The sequence below is a fragment of the Cyrtonyx montezumae genome, unplaced genomic scaffold (assembly GCF_038088225.1).
Source record: "Cyrtonyx montezumae isolate F1298 unplaced genomic scaffold, pur_monq_1.0 scaffold_29, whole genome shotgun sequence".
In the NCBI taxonomy this organism is placed as follows: Eukaryota; Metazoa; Chordata; class Aves; order Galliformes; family Odontophoridae; genus Cyrtonyx; species Cyrtonyx montezumae.
In genome coordinates, this window is record NW_027072033.1 from 6491057 (window position 1) to 6508820 (window position 17764).

The 17764-nt window shown below is 47.7% G+C and overlaps 1 protein-coding gene across 2 annotated transcripts; it reads right to left on the bottom strand.

Annotated features, from left to right (window-relative positions):
• On the bottom strand, window positions 1-5907 carry SLC25A51 (solute carrier family 25 member 51). 2 transcript variants are annotated; one of them, XM_065740631.1, is made up of 3 exons: window positions 5820-5907; window positions 3754-3845; window positions 1-2667 (listed from the first exon to the last, which is right to left on the bottom strand). In XM_065740631.1, the coding sequence occupies exons 2-3, from the start codon at window positions 3793-3795 to the stop codon at window positions 1753-1755; spliced, it is 957 nt and encodes a 318-aa protein (XP_065596703.1). In that variant the 5' UTR covers window positions 3796-3845; window positions 5820-5907; the 3' UTR covers window positions 1-1752. The 2 variants fall into 2 exon arrangements, with proteins under 2 accessions (XP_065596703.1, XP_065596705.1); XM_065740633.1 differs by lacking the exon at window positions 3754-3845 and having other exon boundaries at window positions 5820-5887.
• Between the last annotated feature and the right edge of the window lie 11857 nt (window positions 5908-17764).

Sequence of the window (17764 nt, forward strand, 5' to 3'; positions counted from 1 at the left end):
GAAATAGAATCCACTTCTTTTATTCCATCAAGGAGAGATTAAAAAACAAACAAGCATTACACTGGTAAAAATCAGATTTTGCCAGTAACAAACATTCAATGAACATTTTATTTCAATGTAGATAACCACAACATTCAGATATAGCAACGCTCATTTGTGCTGGGCCCTTTCACACTGTGAAGCTAGGGACCTCATTAGAATCATAATCATGACACACTGATTAGAGCAAGTATTTTGTGACAGTTTAGCAAAAAAAAAAAAAACAACCACCACTACAAAGCTTATGAAAAGAGCAACTTGGTAAAAGTTTATCCCCATCTTTCAGAATAGTTGGTGAGGTTGTTTTGTTTTCTTTGTGTTTTGGTTTGTTTGGTTTTGTCTGTTTTTTTAAATATAGCATAAAGACATAAAGTTCCCAGGACTACCAAGTGTTTCTCATTAAGATCCTCTCCTGGTTTAGTTATGCCTATTTCCCTCTTGTTCCAAGGTCTACAGCCTCACCCCTCTCAACGTTCACGTCAGTAGGACACAGAACACCACACATTTCAGTACATCTTCATCCGCACGTGCCCACAGAAGTCCATCAAATCTTCTCCAAGTGCTGCATCCTTCCAAAGGTCATCTCTGCCTCCTGCTACTACAATTGCAGACTTCACCGCAGTGGGTATTACCCAGGAATTTAATTACGATAGTGCTACAGTACAGTTCTGTCTTACAGAACTGTTAAACATACACATCAAAGAGACAGAACTTTCCTGTAAAAAATCTTGTGATCAATGACATCACAGCTCAGGTGAAACGCAAGCAGTCTGCAAAAGACAAGATACCTCTGTAGAAAAGAGCTGTCCAGGAACTACCTTCATAACAGGAAAATACAGGAAAAAGCTATTTTATAATAAGCATTACAAAAAGAAACATCATCTTTCTGGCCTCGCAGCTGTAGAACAATAGAAAAAGAAGTAATAATAATTAAAAAAAAAAGGCAGAAGCTCCACATTTACAAGTAGAAGGATTTTAACAAGGAAGGACACTTTAAAGCTTTCATATGTTTCTCTCCTTCCACTTTTCCCTTTTCTTGTTAAACTGTGTGTGTACATGTGTGCACACACAAATCCCACTCTGAGCCAGGTTACACTGAAGGCAACATTCACTAACTGCTTTTATGCTGCCGAACAAGACATTCTGCTTGAAGCATCCAGTGGTCAACAGGAGAGTTGGTGTAGGCTTAGTTTAAGCACAGAATTCAGGAACTCAGTCATCCTCCTCTGGATTTGTCCATTCAGCTATGAGCAACAGTGAGCACCCAGGAGCCTAGAACATCTGAGAATGTAATCTTATGTCAACATTCTGAAGTTCATCAAATACGGGAATGAATTTCCATCAGCCTCTCCCTGATTTTCATGTTCTAAAATGTACACGGTGGAGCGTACTTAGTCATGGAGTGTTAGGAACTTTTAGGAGTGATACTGAATAAGCCACTGGACTGAAGCACAAATTTGAGGGGGTTTTTTTGGTGTTGTTTTTATCTATTTCTCTAGTAGTTTCATTATGGGTAAATTCATCTGCCAGCAAATAAATAATTTAAGAAGCTAGTTGTAATTACACCGTGGTGTAGATGCACCACCATCCACCCTAAATGCTGTGAAGGCCAAAACGAAATACCTTTCACGCCATGTAGGCGCTGCTCCCATGGATTAAGCATCATCAAACATGGCAGATACTAACAGAAGGGACAAAGTAAATAGGTGTTGTTCATAACAGCTTTAGCAAGAACTCGTAAGTTGCATTGATTATGCCCCAGGACAGGACTGAACGGTGGTAATTAAGATGGGCTCCCCTGAAAAGATTGATCAACTTTCTGTCACGCTCCAGCCAGATCTTCACAAAAACTGTCGAGAAGGACTGAAATTCACCACCAATCTGAGCTTGCATGCGAGCTTTTACAACATTCATTGGGAAAAACAAGAATCCCAGCATGGCACCCAACAGCCCTCCACAAATGAAGTCATTGACCAAATGAGTGCTGTAAGAGGTTGCTTCAGGCAGACACTGTTTAATAGGTCCTCTCAGGCCAAAGAAGAGTACATTACTGGGCCCATTTCGGAGCAGAATAGGCACCAATCCCCGATAGTACTCTCTCATCCCATAGACTTTCAGTACCTTGAAAGCCTGGTACGTGTTTGTGAACTTATCGTGGTGTTTGTAGTCCTGAAGCAAAGTCTGCACTCGCTCAAATGGCGTAAGAACAGCTTCTGTGGTCCCTGCAAGCACTGCTGCCATGCTACGTGTGAGGAGTTCAGGAGCAGTCGTGTGGCTGTGGAGCAAGGAAGAGAAATCTTCATACAAGCCGAACATGAGAGCCAGCGTGGTCGTTTTCTGCATTAATGGTGGAAGGATGCCACGGTACAGATTCCGGATTCCATCCTTCTGCAGCTGATGTATCGCATCCTTTGTTTTCAGACCATACAGCTGCTGGCGAAAGAGGACTTTCTGGATGGGAAAAGTAACTGCTATGTTTGTGAACGCAGCACAGTAGCCACACAGGTAATGTTTGCTAGAGGTAGCCGTGATGTCACTGCTTGGATCTTCCCCCAGAATTCCTGGGGAAAAGCCTCCTGAACCCATGATACTGTTTTTCTTACTGCTGTATAACTCAGTCCTCTCTTCCTACATCAAAAAACAGAGAACAAACATGAGCAGAGCTGCAGATGGCACAGCTTCTTTCTCTCGCGCTTGTACCCAGCACTGCACATCTGAGAAGAGCCCTTAAGACACTAAGAACAGTAAATGCCAGAGCTTTCAGATGTTGCACCCTTTTCTACAGGAGTCTCATAAGTGCAGGTTTTCCAATTGATACAGAAACAGGCAAACAAGCTGACATGTGAATTTCTTGTGTGCTACATTACGGCTGACAATGGCCAAGCTCACCCATTCAACTTCCCAGGAGGCATGCCACAGAATCCAAATAGCAAAGAGCCTGCTCTCAGCCTGTAAACACTGAAAACACCACACTGAGAGTAGAGGCAGAAGAGAATCAAAGGAGAAACAAACAAATCCACCAACACACATAGATTTTCTACAGGCTGATCTGTAATCATGGGATTAATTTAAAGGATAGGAAACTTTTAACACAATCCAGAAAATTTCTAACAGTCCCAGGTAGTTAACCTGCAGGCTTATCTGCAGAGGAATGTGCACCTGCTTGATTTTAATGAACTGCAGAGAAGGCCTCAAGCTATGACGGCTCTGAGCTCTTAGGGACCCCTGAACAATGACTACCTCACTACACTGAGCAGAGAAGCTCCGTAGCAACCCTTAGCAGGCAATATGTGAGCTTCATTTAAACGGGGATCACTGATTCAACAATTACAAAGTGCTGGCAGCCCCTGGAAACAAAGTGCATGCAATTTCAGAGTCCTTAAAACCATACAGGGAGCCAGTGCTCCAGCTAGGCAAGAGGTGCCATTTCTCTCAGTAAAGGCTTCTGACTGAAGCATGCACTGCAGAGGCTGAAGAGAAACAAGGTGGATTGCTTGAAGTCACAATACATTACTTTGATCATGTATGCAACTCCCTTTCAAAAGAAAATGCACATCTTCTTGTATTTACTTTTCTTCTGCTGTTTTACACTATGTAACGCTTTACAGTCTGACAGATGTCATTTACAAAAACATAGTGTTTGTGTTGATATGAAAGCTCACACCAGAGAAGGAATTTAGTTTAGGTGGCTTGTGCACCACAACATATACATACCAGCTGAGAACACCATTCAGATGACAGCAGTTCTGTCTGCATGCACTGACGCAGCCACACCCACAGGTACACCGGTCTCAGTCACTCCTCCACTGGAAGGGGAACAGTGGGACACGTGAGCTCAGCTAACAGTTTGGAAGTGACACCAGTTAGAAAGAGCATTCAGAGGCCCGCAGCTAGCTGCTCCTACAGATGGCAGTCACCTGTGTCCAGGACATCAATCCATCCCCGCAAAATAAACTAATAAGAGAGATGCTTGGTTCACTTTCATGGGCCCTCTGGTGGAGCTGTTGGATGCAGAACAACATGACACCCCCAAAGATGATCCATAGCGTTCTGAGCTGGGGAGCAGCAGATGCCAGGCACTGTCAGTCTGCTCAACAGTGCTGGGGACAGAACCCTGGCTGCAGAGACAGCGCGCAAGCACAACGCAGAAGCCACTTCATTAGAAGCTGATATCAGCTCTCAAAAAAAGTGAGAGCTTTGGATCCATTGCACTGCCTCTACATAGACAAGTGAAGCTGCTACAACATTCAGTTTCCACATGGGATGCTCTCTCCCACATTTCAGTGCACTGTGTGGGGGACACACAGTCCTTTCTGACTGCTCAACCCCCACTCCCCTGGCATGCACACATGGCTCCCCCCCAGGATGGAGGCCCACCTGCACTGCAGCCCACTGGTTCAGAAAGGCACAGGGGAAAGAAAAAACAAAAACAAACAAACAAACAAAAAAAAAACACAGCACTTTTTGTATCTGGTACTGTTTTTTCTCTGAACCATAAAGTCACTTATGTTGAAAAAGATCAAAAATGATATTTTAATTTTTAAATTGAGAAGATTCATAAGATCACAGAATTCTAAGTGTAAGGAGGGACCTCAGAAGATTAAGTCCAGCTCCCCTGCTGAAGGTTTCCTACAGCAGGCCACCCAAGAAAACATCCAGGCACGTCTGAATATCTCAGAAGGAGTCTCCACAACTTCCCTGGGCACCATCACTCTCAAAGTTAAGTGCCTCCTGTGCTCCAGTCTCTGCCTGTTGCCCTTTGTTCTATCACAGCACACAACTGAGAAGGGTCTACGTTTTAGGCTATTACTCCTCGTCCTACTGCTACACACCTCTTCATCCATTTGCCTCCCACCTCTCTTCAAATATTTATAAATGTTCATCAGATTCCCTCTCAGTCTTCTTTTCCACAGGCTGAACAGGTCCAAGCTACTCAGCCTTTCCTCACACAGGAGATGCTTCTGGACATTCATCACCTGTGGTCCTCTGCTACATGTGTTCTAGGAGATCCCTGTGTTTTTTGAACTGGAGAACCCAGAACTGGACACAGTATTTTAAATCCCGCCTCAGCACAGCAGAGCAGAGGGTTAGGATCACCTCTCCCTTGACCTGTTGGCCATGCTCTCTTAATGCACCCCAGACAGCCCACAACCTGTACAGGTGCATATGCTAGTTATCACCCAGGTGTAGGACCCCACACTTGTTCTTGCTGAAGAGCATCAAGTTCCTCTCTGCTCCACAATCCAGCCTGTCCAGGTCTTACAGAATGCAGAACAGCCCTCTGGTATGCCAGCCACTCCTCCCAGCATCTTACCGTCAGCAAACTTGCTGAGGGTGCACTCCATCCCTTCATCCAGGTAAATGATCAAGATACTGAATGAGACCAGCCCACCCCCACCGTGCCCAATGAACCACGTCCTTTGGTGCCGCACCTCCACGGTTTTGGAACAGCTCCAGAGATGGTGACACTCCCTGCACAACCTGTGCCAGAAGTTGTTCTTCCTAATACCCAACCCGACCCTGCCTCGATGCAACTTGAGCCTAGCACCTCCCATCCTACTGCTGCCGCCCTGAGCAGAGGCCGACCCCCACCTCACCAGGAACTCCTTTCAGGGAGCTGTAGAGAGCAGCATGAGCCTCCCCTTCTCCAGACGGAGCCACCCCAATTCCCTCGGCCGATCCCCAGAGGACCTTCCCTCCATTCCCCCCATCGCTCCACTGCCCCACGCCAATCTGCGGCTCTCGGCGCAGGGGCCACCCTTTCCCGCCGGGCTCCTCACCGCATGTCCCGCAGCGTGGCTGTCCGTCAGGCGGCGGTCGGGGCGGACCCCGCGCCCCGGGGGAAGGCCTCGGCGAAGGCGTGAACCTGCAGCGGGCGGTGTGCGGCTCCCGCGCTGCCGGACGGGCGACGACCTGCGGGCAGAGCGGACACGGCGTTACCGGGGAGCGGAGGCCGCACGCCGCCTCCCGGGCCCGCCCTCAAGGTCAGGCGGCGGCGCGCCGGGCCCGGACCCCGAAACGAGCCACCCTGCCCCAACGCCGCGCCGCACCCTCCTCTGAGCCGGGCCGGACCGAGCCGGGCCAGGCATAGCACCCCCGGCCCCGGGACGAACCCGTAGCTGCGGCCATGGCGGGGCGGGACCGGCCCGACCCCGCGTTCCGCCGCCGCCGGACGTCCGACGCTACGTGATGACGTCATGGGCGGGGGGGGGAGGGAGCCCGCCCCTCCTGCAGCCAATCAGGGCGCGGGGACGGGGTGTACCCGCCGTGTCCGTGAACATGGGCGCGTTCCCGCGCGAGTAGTGGCTGTTGTGTCTGTTTGGTATGGCCCGGCTTAGATTGCCGCAGCTAACCGCTGTGCCGCGCGTGGCGGGAGCTCGTGCCCGGTCTGGACCGCGACTTCGGCTTCAGGGGCTGCACTACGGGATAGCCAGATGTCCTTCCCAACGATTCTGTGATGGAGCTTCGGTTTCATAGGTTCATCTTCGGTTTCATAGGTTCATAAGGTTGGAAAGGACCTACAAGATCATCTAGTCCAATCATCCTCTTATCACCATCCCTACCCAACTACTAAATCAAATCCTTTAACACCTCATCTAAACGCTTCTTGAACAGCGCTAGGGATGGTGCCTCAACCACCTCCCTAGGCAGGCCATTCCAGTGCCTGACCACTCTTTCAGAGACAAAACTTTTCCCTCAAATCTAATCTAAATCTTCCCCGGCACAACTTGTGGCCATTCCCTCTCGTCCTGTCATTAGTTATCAGGGAGAAGAGGCCCACCCCTTCCTCACCACAACCCCTCTTCAGGAAGTGGTAGAGTGCAATAAGGTCTCCTCTGAGCCTCCTCTTCTCCAGACTAAACAATCCCAGCTCCCTCAGCCGCTCCTCATAAGACTTGTGCTCCAGACCCCTCACCAGTTTTGTTGCCCTTCTCTGAACACGCTCCAGGGCCTCAATGTCCTTCTTGTAGTGAGGGGCCCAAAACTGAACACAGTACTCGAGGTGCGGCCGCACCAGTGCTGAACAAAGGGGGATGATCACCTCCCTGCTCCTGCTGGCTACACTATTTCTAATACAGGCCAGGATGCTGTTGGCCTTCTTGGCCACCTGGGCACACTGCCAGCTCATGTTAAGCCGAGCATCAACCAACACCCCCAGCTCCTTTTCCTCTCTACATTCTTCAAGCCATTCTGCCCCAAGCCTATAGCATTGCATGGGGTTATTGTGGCCAAAGTGCAGGACCCGGCACTTGGTCTTATTGAACCTCATCCCATTTAGCTCAGCCCAGCTGTTTAGCCTATCCAAATCCCTCTGAAGGGCCTCCCTACCCTCAGGCAGTTTGACACATCCTCCCAGCTTTGTGTCATCTGCAAACTTACTGAGGGTACACTCAATTCCCTCGTCTAGGTCATCAATAAAGATATTAAACAAGATGGGCCCCAAAACTGACCCTTGGGGGACACCACTCGTTACAGGACGCCAGCTGGACTTAACTCCATTAACCACTACCCTCTGGGCACGGCCCTCCAGCCAGTTCTCCACCCAGAGAAGAGTGAACCTGTCCACACCACGGGCTGCCAGTTTCCTCAGGAGAATACTGTGGGAGACCGTGTCAAAGGCCTTGCTGAAGTCCAGGTAGATTACATCAACAGCCTTTCCCTCATCTACCTGTCTGGTCACCCAGTCATAGAAGGAGATGACGTTGGACAAGCATGACCTGCCCCTGGTGAACCCGTGCTGGCTGGGTCTGATCCCTTTATTGCCATGGACGTGTCGTGTGATTTCCCTCAAGATCATCTGCTCCATAACTTTCCCTGATACCGAGGTCAGGCTGACAGGCCTGTAGTTCCCCGGGTCTTCCTTACGGTCTTTCTTGTAGATGGGAGTCACATCGGCAAGCCTCCAATCTTGTGGGACCTCTCCAGATAACCAGGAATGCTGATAGATGGCAGAAAGTGGCTCAGCAATCACCTCTGCTAGCGGTGGTTTCAAAGCGGTTGATTTAACTATGCCCCTCTTAATTAGCTCTCTCTCACTAAGGAAAGAGATGAGTTATTCAGCAGGAGTCTCGTGGTCCGAAGGGCTTTCTCTGTGGGTCTCTGGAAGTGGCTCCCAGGATGAGCCATGCCATCACCTTTCCAGGGATGGAAGTGGAGCTGAGCAGCCTGTAGTTTCTCAGATATTCCTTTTTGCCTCTCTTGAAGATAAAAGAGACATTTGCATCCGTACATGGCAACACGTGTCACCTGGTGAAGCAGGAAGGCCATAGCAGGGATGGCTCAGAAATGCCATCAAGTCAGATAAAAAGCCACAACCCAGGAATGAGAAATTGTCAGTGCTTCTGCAATACCACAGCATAACGTGCAGCATATAGCACAAACATGTTTTCCTCTGCACCTGATATACATTGAATGCAGCAACTTTCTACCAAGTGTGCTAACAGCTCCAGGGATGATTGCAAGTCTCCAGACCAACTTGCTAGATGTCTTTTTACACGCTGCTTCATTCAGAGACCCTTGGATCCATTAATGATGCCAGCTTGAAAATACACTGAAGGCTTCAAGCTCTTCCCTACAGGGAATGTTGCTAAGGTACATCCTCTTAAGTTCTGGCTGCTCCCACAGGTGACTTCTGGCCCCTGCAAAGATTGCAAAAGTGTCTTGGCAAGGAGACTAGAAGTAACATTGCCAGCAGGGAGGAAAGTCAGCAGATGTAACTCATTTCAGATGTGATACGTAGAATCATAGAATTGCTAAGGTTCTAAGAAAAGACCACGAAGAATTGAGTTTAACCCCAGCTGACTGTGTCTGTCTGTGCCACTTTTCTTGAACACTTCTAGGGATGGTGACTCCACCACTTCCCTGTGCCAGTGCAAGAATTTGCCAGAAGGAAATTTTCCTAATATCAGCCTGAATGTCCCCTGACTTGTTAGCACTTGTTAATTCTTGTTAATTCGGCTTGCAGCAGTGTGTCTCTGATGCCAGCTGCCTCTTCTGTGTGTGAATGTGAGCTTGTTTGAATCCTGGAGATGCTCAAAGCCAGGCTGGATGAGCCCTGGACAGCCCAAGGTAGGGGTGATAAGCCACTGCACAAATCCCTTCCAACCCAACCATTCTGTCATTCCAAGGTGACAGCCTAATTAACTGGCAAGAGTTGCAGACTGGCACGGCATCATGAAACATGGGACTTTGTTTAAAACCTGCATTATACTATCCTGAAACCTGTCTTCTCCAACAGAGCACATCTGGTGGGATTAAGCCAGGTCAGGACTGAGGCTGTTGCAAGTATTTTGCTCTTCTGCACTGCAAGGCTCTGTTCATAAGTTCATAAGTTCATAAGTTCATAAGGTTGGAAAGGACCTATAAGATCATCTAGTCCAACCATCCTCCTATCACTATCTCTACCCAACTACTAAATTAAGTCCTTTAGCACCTCATCTAAACGCTTCTTGAACAGCGCTAGGGATGGTGCCTCAACCACCTCCCTAGGCAGGCCATTCCAGTGCCTGACCACTCTTTCAGAAAAGAAATGCTTCCTGAGGTCTAATCTAAATCTTCCCTGGCGCAACTTGTGGCCATTCCCTCTCGTCCTGTCATTACTTATCAGGGAGAAGAGGCCTACCCCCTCCTCACCACAACCCCCCTTCAGGAAGTGGTAGAGTGCAATAAGGTCTCCTCTGAGCCTCCTCTTCTCCAGACTAAACAATCCCAGCTCCCTCAGCCGCTCCTCATAAGACTTGTGCTCCAGACCCCTCACCAGTTTTGTTGCCCTTCTCTGAACACGCTCCAGGGCCTCAATGTCCTTCTTGTAGTGAGGGGCCCAAAACTGAACACAGTACTCGAGGTGCGGCCGTACCAGAGCTGAGTACAGGGGGATGATCACCTCCCTGCTCCTGCTGGCTACACTATTTCTAATACAGGCCAGGATGCTGTTGGCCTTCTTGGCCACCTGGGCACACTGCCGGCTCATGTTGAGCCGAGCATCAACCAACACCCCCAGGTCCTTTTCCTCTCTACATTCTTCAAGCCATTCTGCCCCAAGCCTATAGCATTGCATGGGGTTATTGTGGCCAAAGTGCAGGACCCGGCACTTGGTCTTATTGAACCTCATCCCATTTTGCTCAGCCCAGCTGTTCAGCCTATCCAAATCCCTCTGAAGGGCCTCCCTACCCTCAGGCAGTTTGACACATCCTCCCAGCTTTGTGTCATCTGCAAACTTACTGAGGGTACACTCAATTCCCTCGTCTAGGTCATCAATAAAGATATTAAACAAGATGGGCCCCAAAACTGACCCTTGGGGGACACCACTCGTAACAGGACGCCAGCTGGACTTAACTCCATTAACCACTACCCTCTGGGCACGGCCCTCCAGCCAAAAATGATTAATGTTAAAATGTTAAAATGTTAAAATGAAGTGTTTTGCTTTGGGTCCAGGATGCCTCAGCTTTAAAAAATACAAATAAATATTCTCTGCAAGGAGAGAAAGAGATTGTATTCTTCTACCTGGTTCTGATTTTGCTGTAACAGTGCTAATTCTTTCTCTGGGGTTTTGGTCCCTGGAGAAGGACTGCAGGATGCAGCTGCTAAAGCTGTACAGGAGTGAGCAGGCACTTCCAGGTTGTGCCCCACTGAAATGATAGGATTTGTAGGGCAAAGAGGTTAACTTTGTTCTGACTGTGCAATGTCAAGTGTAGAAACAGAACCATAAAATCATTAAGATTTGAAAAGATCTCCAAGATGGTGCAGTCTGACCACCAGCCCACCTACACCATGCCCACTGACCATATCCCTTAGTGCCACATCTCTGTGGTTCTTGAGCGCCTCCAAGGATGGTGACTCCACCACATCCCTGTGCAGTATGTGGGTTCTCATCCCCAAGCAGAGCTGTTTGAGTGAATAATGGCCACCAGCCATGGCTGAGCTGCTGTTATCTACCTGTCTGGCACTCCAGATTGTGGTGGAGGCAGAGAGGTTTCAGAGGTGTGACAGTGGCAGCCAGGATAGCTGTGCTGCTTGGTCAACTTCTCTTCCTGATCCTTCTAGCTACAGCTACCGGTGTTTCTCCTTTTCCCTGCACGTGGTCACACTGAGGAATGGCATCCACCATTGCAAAGTTTTGGGGGTCTTTCTGTGCCTTTTAGCAGGTCACCTGACAGCAGACAACAGCAGCCATTCAAACTGTGAGGCTGCAGTGGACATTTATTAAGGGAGGCAATTCCTTGTTCTGGTACCATGGTGGGAGACAGGTTTCTTTGCACCATTCTGTGATGAGTGAACTTATGCAAGCAAGGTAATAAATCAGCACCATGCAGTAAGATGTTTGCCCCACACCAGGCATTGTGTTCTTTGCCCCATAGATTCACAGATTCATAGATACATTAGGTTGGAAAGGACCTACAGGATCATCTAGTCCAACCATCCTCCTATCACCATCCCTACCCACTGAACTACTAAATCAAATCCCTTAGCACCTCATCTAAACGCTTCTTGAACAGCGCTAGGGATGGTGCCTCAACCAGTACTAGGGCAGGGGCTGGTCTCTTGCTCAGTGGGCTGCAGTTCCTGTTGGGGCCATCCAGGTCTTCCTGGTGGTGGCCGTGAGGAGGAGTGGCCTTCAGCACCACCACAGGCTCACAGTGCTCCCAGCCCTGTCCCATGTCAGACAGGCCCTGGAGAGCAAGGCATCGTCTTCTGGTCCCAGGCAACACTTTGATCTGCACCAGGAGCTTTGGGATGTAGAGGCTGCAGGCATGGTGGGAAGGGAGAGGTGTTACTGAGTACCAGAGCCCTACAGAAAAGTAGAATTCCAGTATGCCTCAGCCCTTTGAGAGTGATTTCTTGGCTTCTGAATTAATGAGTTGCCCACTCTTTTCTCCAGCAGAGCTGGGAGGTGTTGTGTTTCCCTGTGGTCATTGTCTCCTCTTGCTGACTTGTGTGAGTGACCTTCCTTTGCACATGTGCACATGCACACTTCTCTCCACATGTGCACTGCAGAGCAGTAAGATACACAGTCGCTTTTGCTCAGGTATTGTGGTCACATGCAGAGGAAAAGGCATCATCCACAGTAATCAGATCTATGGGAATAAAGAAGCTGGCATTTACACTCTCCATTGTGCAAAGCCTGCTGTGAGGTATCTTAGCTGGTACACTCTTGCCATCATCTGCTGATTCCTCCCACTGTGTACAGTTTTGCTTGGTATCAGTTGCAGATGTTAAAAGTTTATTATTTTTTTGCTGCCTCTTCTGCTCTCACCATTCTGTAACTGGTAAGAAACAAGAATAGGACAACTCACTGCAGTACTGTAGAACAGTGTAGCATAAAGAGAAGAAACAGGTTGCTCTGGATCATCCCTGTATCTGGGACATCAGTATTTGTGCCTGGATTGGATAACTGATAGTGGTTCATCCCCAAGTCCCACAGTCCCTATGTAGGTGACTTGTGGTAGGTGTGTGATCCATGTAAGGAGATGGTGGGATTTAGACAAGCTACCTGTGCTGATGTGCTGATGCTTGAAAGCAGATTACAAAGACAGTTCTTTAAGGCTGGGAGCTGAAGAGAAGTCTGGGCCAGCTTTACTATACTAGAAAACACAGGGGCTCAAGATAGGTTTTCTGAGAAGGGTTTGTGAAAGTGCTGTGTCAGAGGTACTGATTTCTGAGACAAAGCTGTCTTGTCATAGCAGGGCCCACAGAGCAGAGGAAACACACTGAGGGATGGAGAGGTTCATCAGATGTCCTTCTCTCTCTTTTCTTTGGAAGTCCAGTTTGTGCCTCATGACAACTCATATGACCATCCCTGTTTGATGAAAGGAGGAAGGCTACAGGAAGGAAGGCAGGGAAGCTCAGTGGGAATACGCCTCACTTCTCCTGGCCTGCTGCTCTGCATACATGTGCTGCTCTGTGCTGCTTTTTGGTGGTGATGGCTAGGCAGAGCAGGTGTGCACAGCCTCTGTACTGAGCGTGTGGATTTGTGTGCTCTGATGATGGGGTGAAGTCTCCTGGGCTTCATTCCTCCTTGTTCATAGTGCTGTCCCTTGCCCAGGAAACCTGGGGACAGCACTTGGTGATTTTGCTGCAGCATGGGGCTTGATGCATGCTCCTTGGCTGCTCTTCCCAGTGTGGCACTTCCTGTGCTTGTTTTCCTGTTCAGTGTTTACACCATTGCTGCCTGCCTGTTTTGCAGCTTCTCTATCCAATGTGGAGCTCCAGCTGCTATACTCCCTGCAGCTCCAGCGCATTTCTGTGGGGGCACGTACCTCTGCCCCATGCTGCTGCCCACTGAAGCATGCACACAAGGTTGCTGCAGGTGACCTGCGACTTGCTGAGTCTTCTCAGAGCACAGCCTTGCTGTGGGATGCTGGAAAGCTAAGCATATAGGACAGCCTAAAGTAGGAGGTAGTTTAATTCGAATGAGATGCAGAGTCTATCAGGGCAGATGTAAGCAGGAGGTTGGGGAGGAGATCGAGCAGAGAGGCCACGTTGCAGCAGGCAGCACTGGGTACCCCGTGTCCTTACATTCCGTGTGTGTGCAAATGCAGCTGCTCACCACAGTAGACAGGGTACTGAGCGGGCATACAGCTTGTCCAACCTGATCACATGCCCTTTTGCTTTTCCAGTGGCTCTTATTATGTGTGTTTCTCCATGCCTCTTCTGTGCTTTTACTCCCTTGGAAGTGGTCCAGTTGTCAATGGCTCTTCTGTGCTTTGCCTTCACCCATCCTGCAGTTTCCCTCTATTGTTCCACATTGCTGTGTGGCTCTCTCAGTGCCCAGCTGGTGTTGCTGACAACAGGCAACAAACTGTGACAAAGTTTCCGCTCTGGCATCTGTACAAACTGTGCACAGGGAGGCATCACTTCTAGTGGTGGCTTTCTTTTTTTCTCTTACCTAGAGGGAACCATATTTTGCAGGGACTGGCTACTGGAATTGCAGTGAATGAGAACAAAAGAGAGCAAATCACAGATACAGAAATAAAAACGGCTTCATTATGCTAGTTCATTTCTCTCAAGCATTCTGTTTATTTGATTATTGGATTTATCTTGTTGTGTTTCTTGAGTGATGTCTCCCAGTTTATATTTCCTACTTACCATTTCTGTTGCTGATGGAGAAAGCTTAACCTTCACAGATGTATAGAATCACTGCATGGTTGGGTTGGAAGGGACCTCACAGCCCCCAGCCCCACCCCAGCTGTGGGCTGGGTGACTCCCACCAGCTCAGGTTCCCAGTGCCCAGCCATGGCCTGGGACACCTCCAGAGATGGGGCACCCACACTTCCCTGGGAGTATTGCCAGAGCCTCACCACTCTGGGCAAAAATATTTCTTACTAACACCTAATCTAAACTTCCCCTTTTAGTTTAGAGCCATTTCCCCTTGTCCCATGACCATCAGATAACGGAAGAAGTTGTTCATCATTCTTATCAGCTCACTCTAGGTACTGGCAGGCCACAGTGAGGTCTCCCCATTCTCCAGCATGACTGTTCCCTTCATGGCCAAGCGTGAATCTCTATCCATTTCCCAGGTTCAATCTGGAGTGCATGCTGATCAACCTCCCGGCATGACCTCACATCAGAGTTGCCTAGCAGTCCTGCATGGCAGCTGGTGGCCAGGTTTCCAGCATCAGCGCCAGGGTGGATGAAGACTACCCCAACCAGAACAGTATTTTATGCACTCTTCTTTGACTTCAGAAGATTTGTCACTCCCAGACTGCCTTTTCTCCAGAGGTGACACTGGGAAGCAGCAGCAGCTTGGAGAACACGAATGGATGGTCACACTGAGAGCCTCAGCTCTCACACCACTTAACCTCCTTGTTGCTAGCAGCCACAGGCAGATGCAGATCCTAGAAACATGTGGACCTCTTGTGTGCTGGCACCCACACTGAATGGAGAGCACTCAGACAGAGAAGTGCTGTAAATGTCGTTTGATAGACAATGTGCTCACCAGGCATAGCTGGATCAGCATCTGCCATTGGCCACCAGCTACATACAGCAAGTCAGCTTTTACTCCCCTGTAGAGTTTTTGCAGGCACGTTCTGCCCAGGCCACTTCTCTGTCTTTCCCCACATTTGGCTTCTGCCCTCAGCATTCCTCTACCAGCCCCAAGTGATCCTGAACCTTGTAGCACATTCCACATCTTCATCAGGGCCTCCTGACTCTGGTGCTTGGAGAGCATAGGTGTCCCACGACCCAAGCAGCCAAGTTCCCTGAGACAGTTCCCCAAGGAAGAGGGCAGGGGTTCCCACCTCCAAAAACATACAGCCAAGGAGTGCTTCACCTTGTAATACACCAGGTTGGCTTGACAGTAGTGGCTGCCATTCCTAGTGAGTTCCTGAGGTATTTATCAGAGATTTTGTATAAGTATTACCCTTCCTGTGCTTCATCCTTGACAACAGTTGCTCACAAATATACACACTGCCAAAAAGCAATGACATGAATAAGGTATGACTGTGAAGTGAGGGATTTTTCTCCCTAGTGAGAAAGAGCTTATGAAATTCTGGCGAAGAGACACGACCACATTTTTCTTTGAGTTGAATGTCTGATTACAAATCCTATGCATTCCATGTGAAAATTTGCAAGTGATGTATTTACATCAACTGCAAATGGCGTCCCAAATATATAAAAAAAAAATTTTTTCAAAATCTTAAAACTTGTACTCAAATTTATTGAAACAGAAAGCAAAGCTACATGTTTTTCACTGTTCACAGGCCTGTGTTTAGCCAACATATCAAAATGTATGAAATTATTTACCATAACTTGAGTTTACCATAGTTTAAGTTCAATTTCAGATGCTGTTGTCTGAAACACAGTGCAGATAAGGTGATTTTGACCTTGAAGATCAAGTTTAACTCATTTAAATGAGCAGTCAAATCCACCAAAAATGCTGTACATGTGAGCCATGTTTAATCTTAAGTTCTGGCACCAGTTTTCCTTTTGATTCCCTCAAGGACTTAATTTCCCTTGGCAAATCATAGTCTTCTAAGCTTTTCTGAGGAAGGTAGCTGAGTCAAAGTAAAATGCTAACGATGACCCCATAGTCAGCAATCACACTTTTAAGGAACTCCTAAAACTGGTGATGATTGGACTTTATGAAGTTCACAGCTTTGATACAGCATGACAGCAACCATTTTTAAAGCTTTTGCACATGCATTTTCTTGGTGCCTGATGCAGTGATATTTCATCAAACACAAGTTACTAGCGGTAACTGCATCATCTTCTACCAATTCTATACATCCCTCTTTTATACCCTGAGGACCACCTCAGGGTATAAAAAAAAAAAAAAAAAAGGTGAAACATGTAAAAAAAAAAAAAAGGTACAACATGTAGCTCTACCACATGTTGGCAAGAATTACAGAAAATCATGTTCATGTATTTTTTTTACTGCTTCTTACAAATCAAAGATATTTGGTTGTGTCTTTCAGTAGCATCAAAGAAGCCATTTCTTCAGTGACACCATAACTGTTATCAATACCTCTAATGAAAATGTCCAGTAGAACCATAAATGTAGCATCAGTACTTTCATCTGTCACCAAAGCATGAAATTTAAAATTAGCAGCTTTACCTTCCAATTTTCTTTTTCCAATAGATTTTCCTGTTGCTTCAACCGTCTGGTGAGACAAAGTGATTTTAGAGAAGTCTTTTTTTTCGTTCTGTTTTTGAATCAGGACACGTTATATCTGTTGCGCTTTCCACATACTGCTTAAGAAACTCACCATCAGGAAATGGTTTTGATTTTTCTGCTGTCATGTAAGAAGCTTTTACAGCAGAATCCATCTGAATTTTAGCTTTCTAAAAATATTTTGTTGGGGTGACTTTTTCAGTTCCGCTATACTGTCTTCCTTGACACGCACCAAATGTGGCAGTATGTTCAGTATGTTTCTGCATATAACGTCTTTTGAAATCATAATCTTTGAAAACTGATACTGATTTCCTTGCAAATGAAGCAGAGTGCCATATTATTTGTCCACACTCCACTGCACACTCCCTGCAGTGCAAGGCCAGCATGGGACGCAGAGTGCACTGTGAGCAGTGTTGGGCTGCAGGTTGGTCATGGTTGGAGTGCCTGACTCAGCACTATGTCCCTCTAGGCTAGCTATTTCTTGTTGTGGTTCTCAACTGACAAGAATCCCCATGGCAGGACTGCCCTGTGCCTAGGAGCACCTGTCTCAACCAAAAACAGAATCACAGAAGCATTAAGGTTGGAAAAGATCTCTAAGATCACCAAGTCCAACTGCCAACCCATCACCCGTGCCCACTGACCCATGCCCTCAGTGCCACACTTCCATGATTCTTGAGCACCTCCAAGGATGGTGACTGCCATCTCCCCAGGCAGCCTGCTCCAGTGCCTGACCACTCTCTTTCTGAGAAGAAATTCTGCTTGATAACAATCTTGCTGGCACAACTCTCCAATATACACTCGTGGTCTCCTTTCCACTTTCCCTGGTTCCCTCTCTGCTCTCTACTCTGCATTTGTGTCAAGAAGGGGTAAAACTCGCCTAACTATGCAGTGAGTGCAGAGGCTGCAATTCCAAGCAGTGTTATTTCATTCTGACACATCTTTCCTCATACAGACAGGACGAAAGACAAAGGGCTTATACTTTTTCTAAATACACAGAAAACTTAAAACAGTTTAATGAAATAAACATCTGTTCTCATAAACATACACTTCAACCTAGCTGATGCTGGAAAACCAAATCCAACAGACACAAGCAACCTCATCATGCTGTGTGTGCAG

Excerpts from the sequence above, each read along its gene's own strand:
- SLC25A51 (XM_065740631.1), bottom strand. The coding sequence starts at position 3,795 with ATGCAGACAGAACTGCTGTCATCTGAATGGTGTTCTCAGCTG. Across the intron at positions 2,668-3,753 it reads CTGAATGGTGTTCTCAGCTG|GAAGAGAGGACTGAGTTATA; the intron begins GTATGTATATGT and ends TTTTTGATGTAG.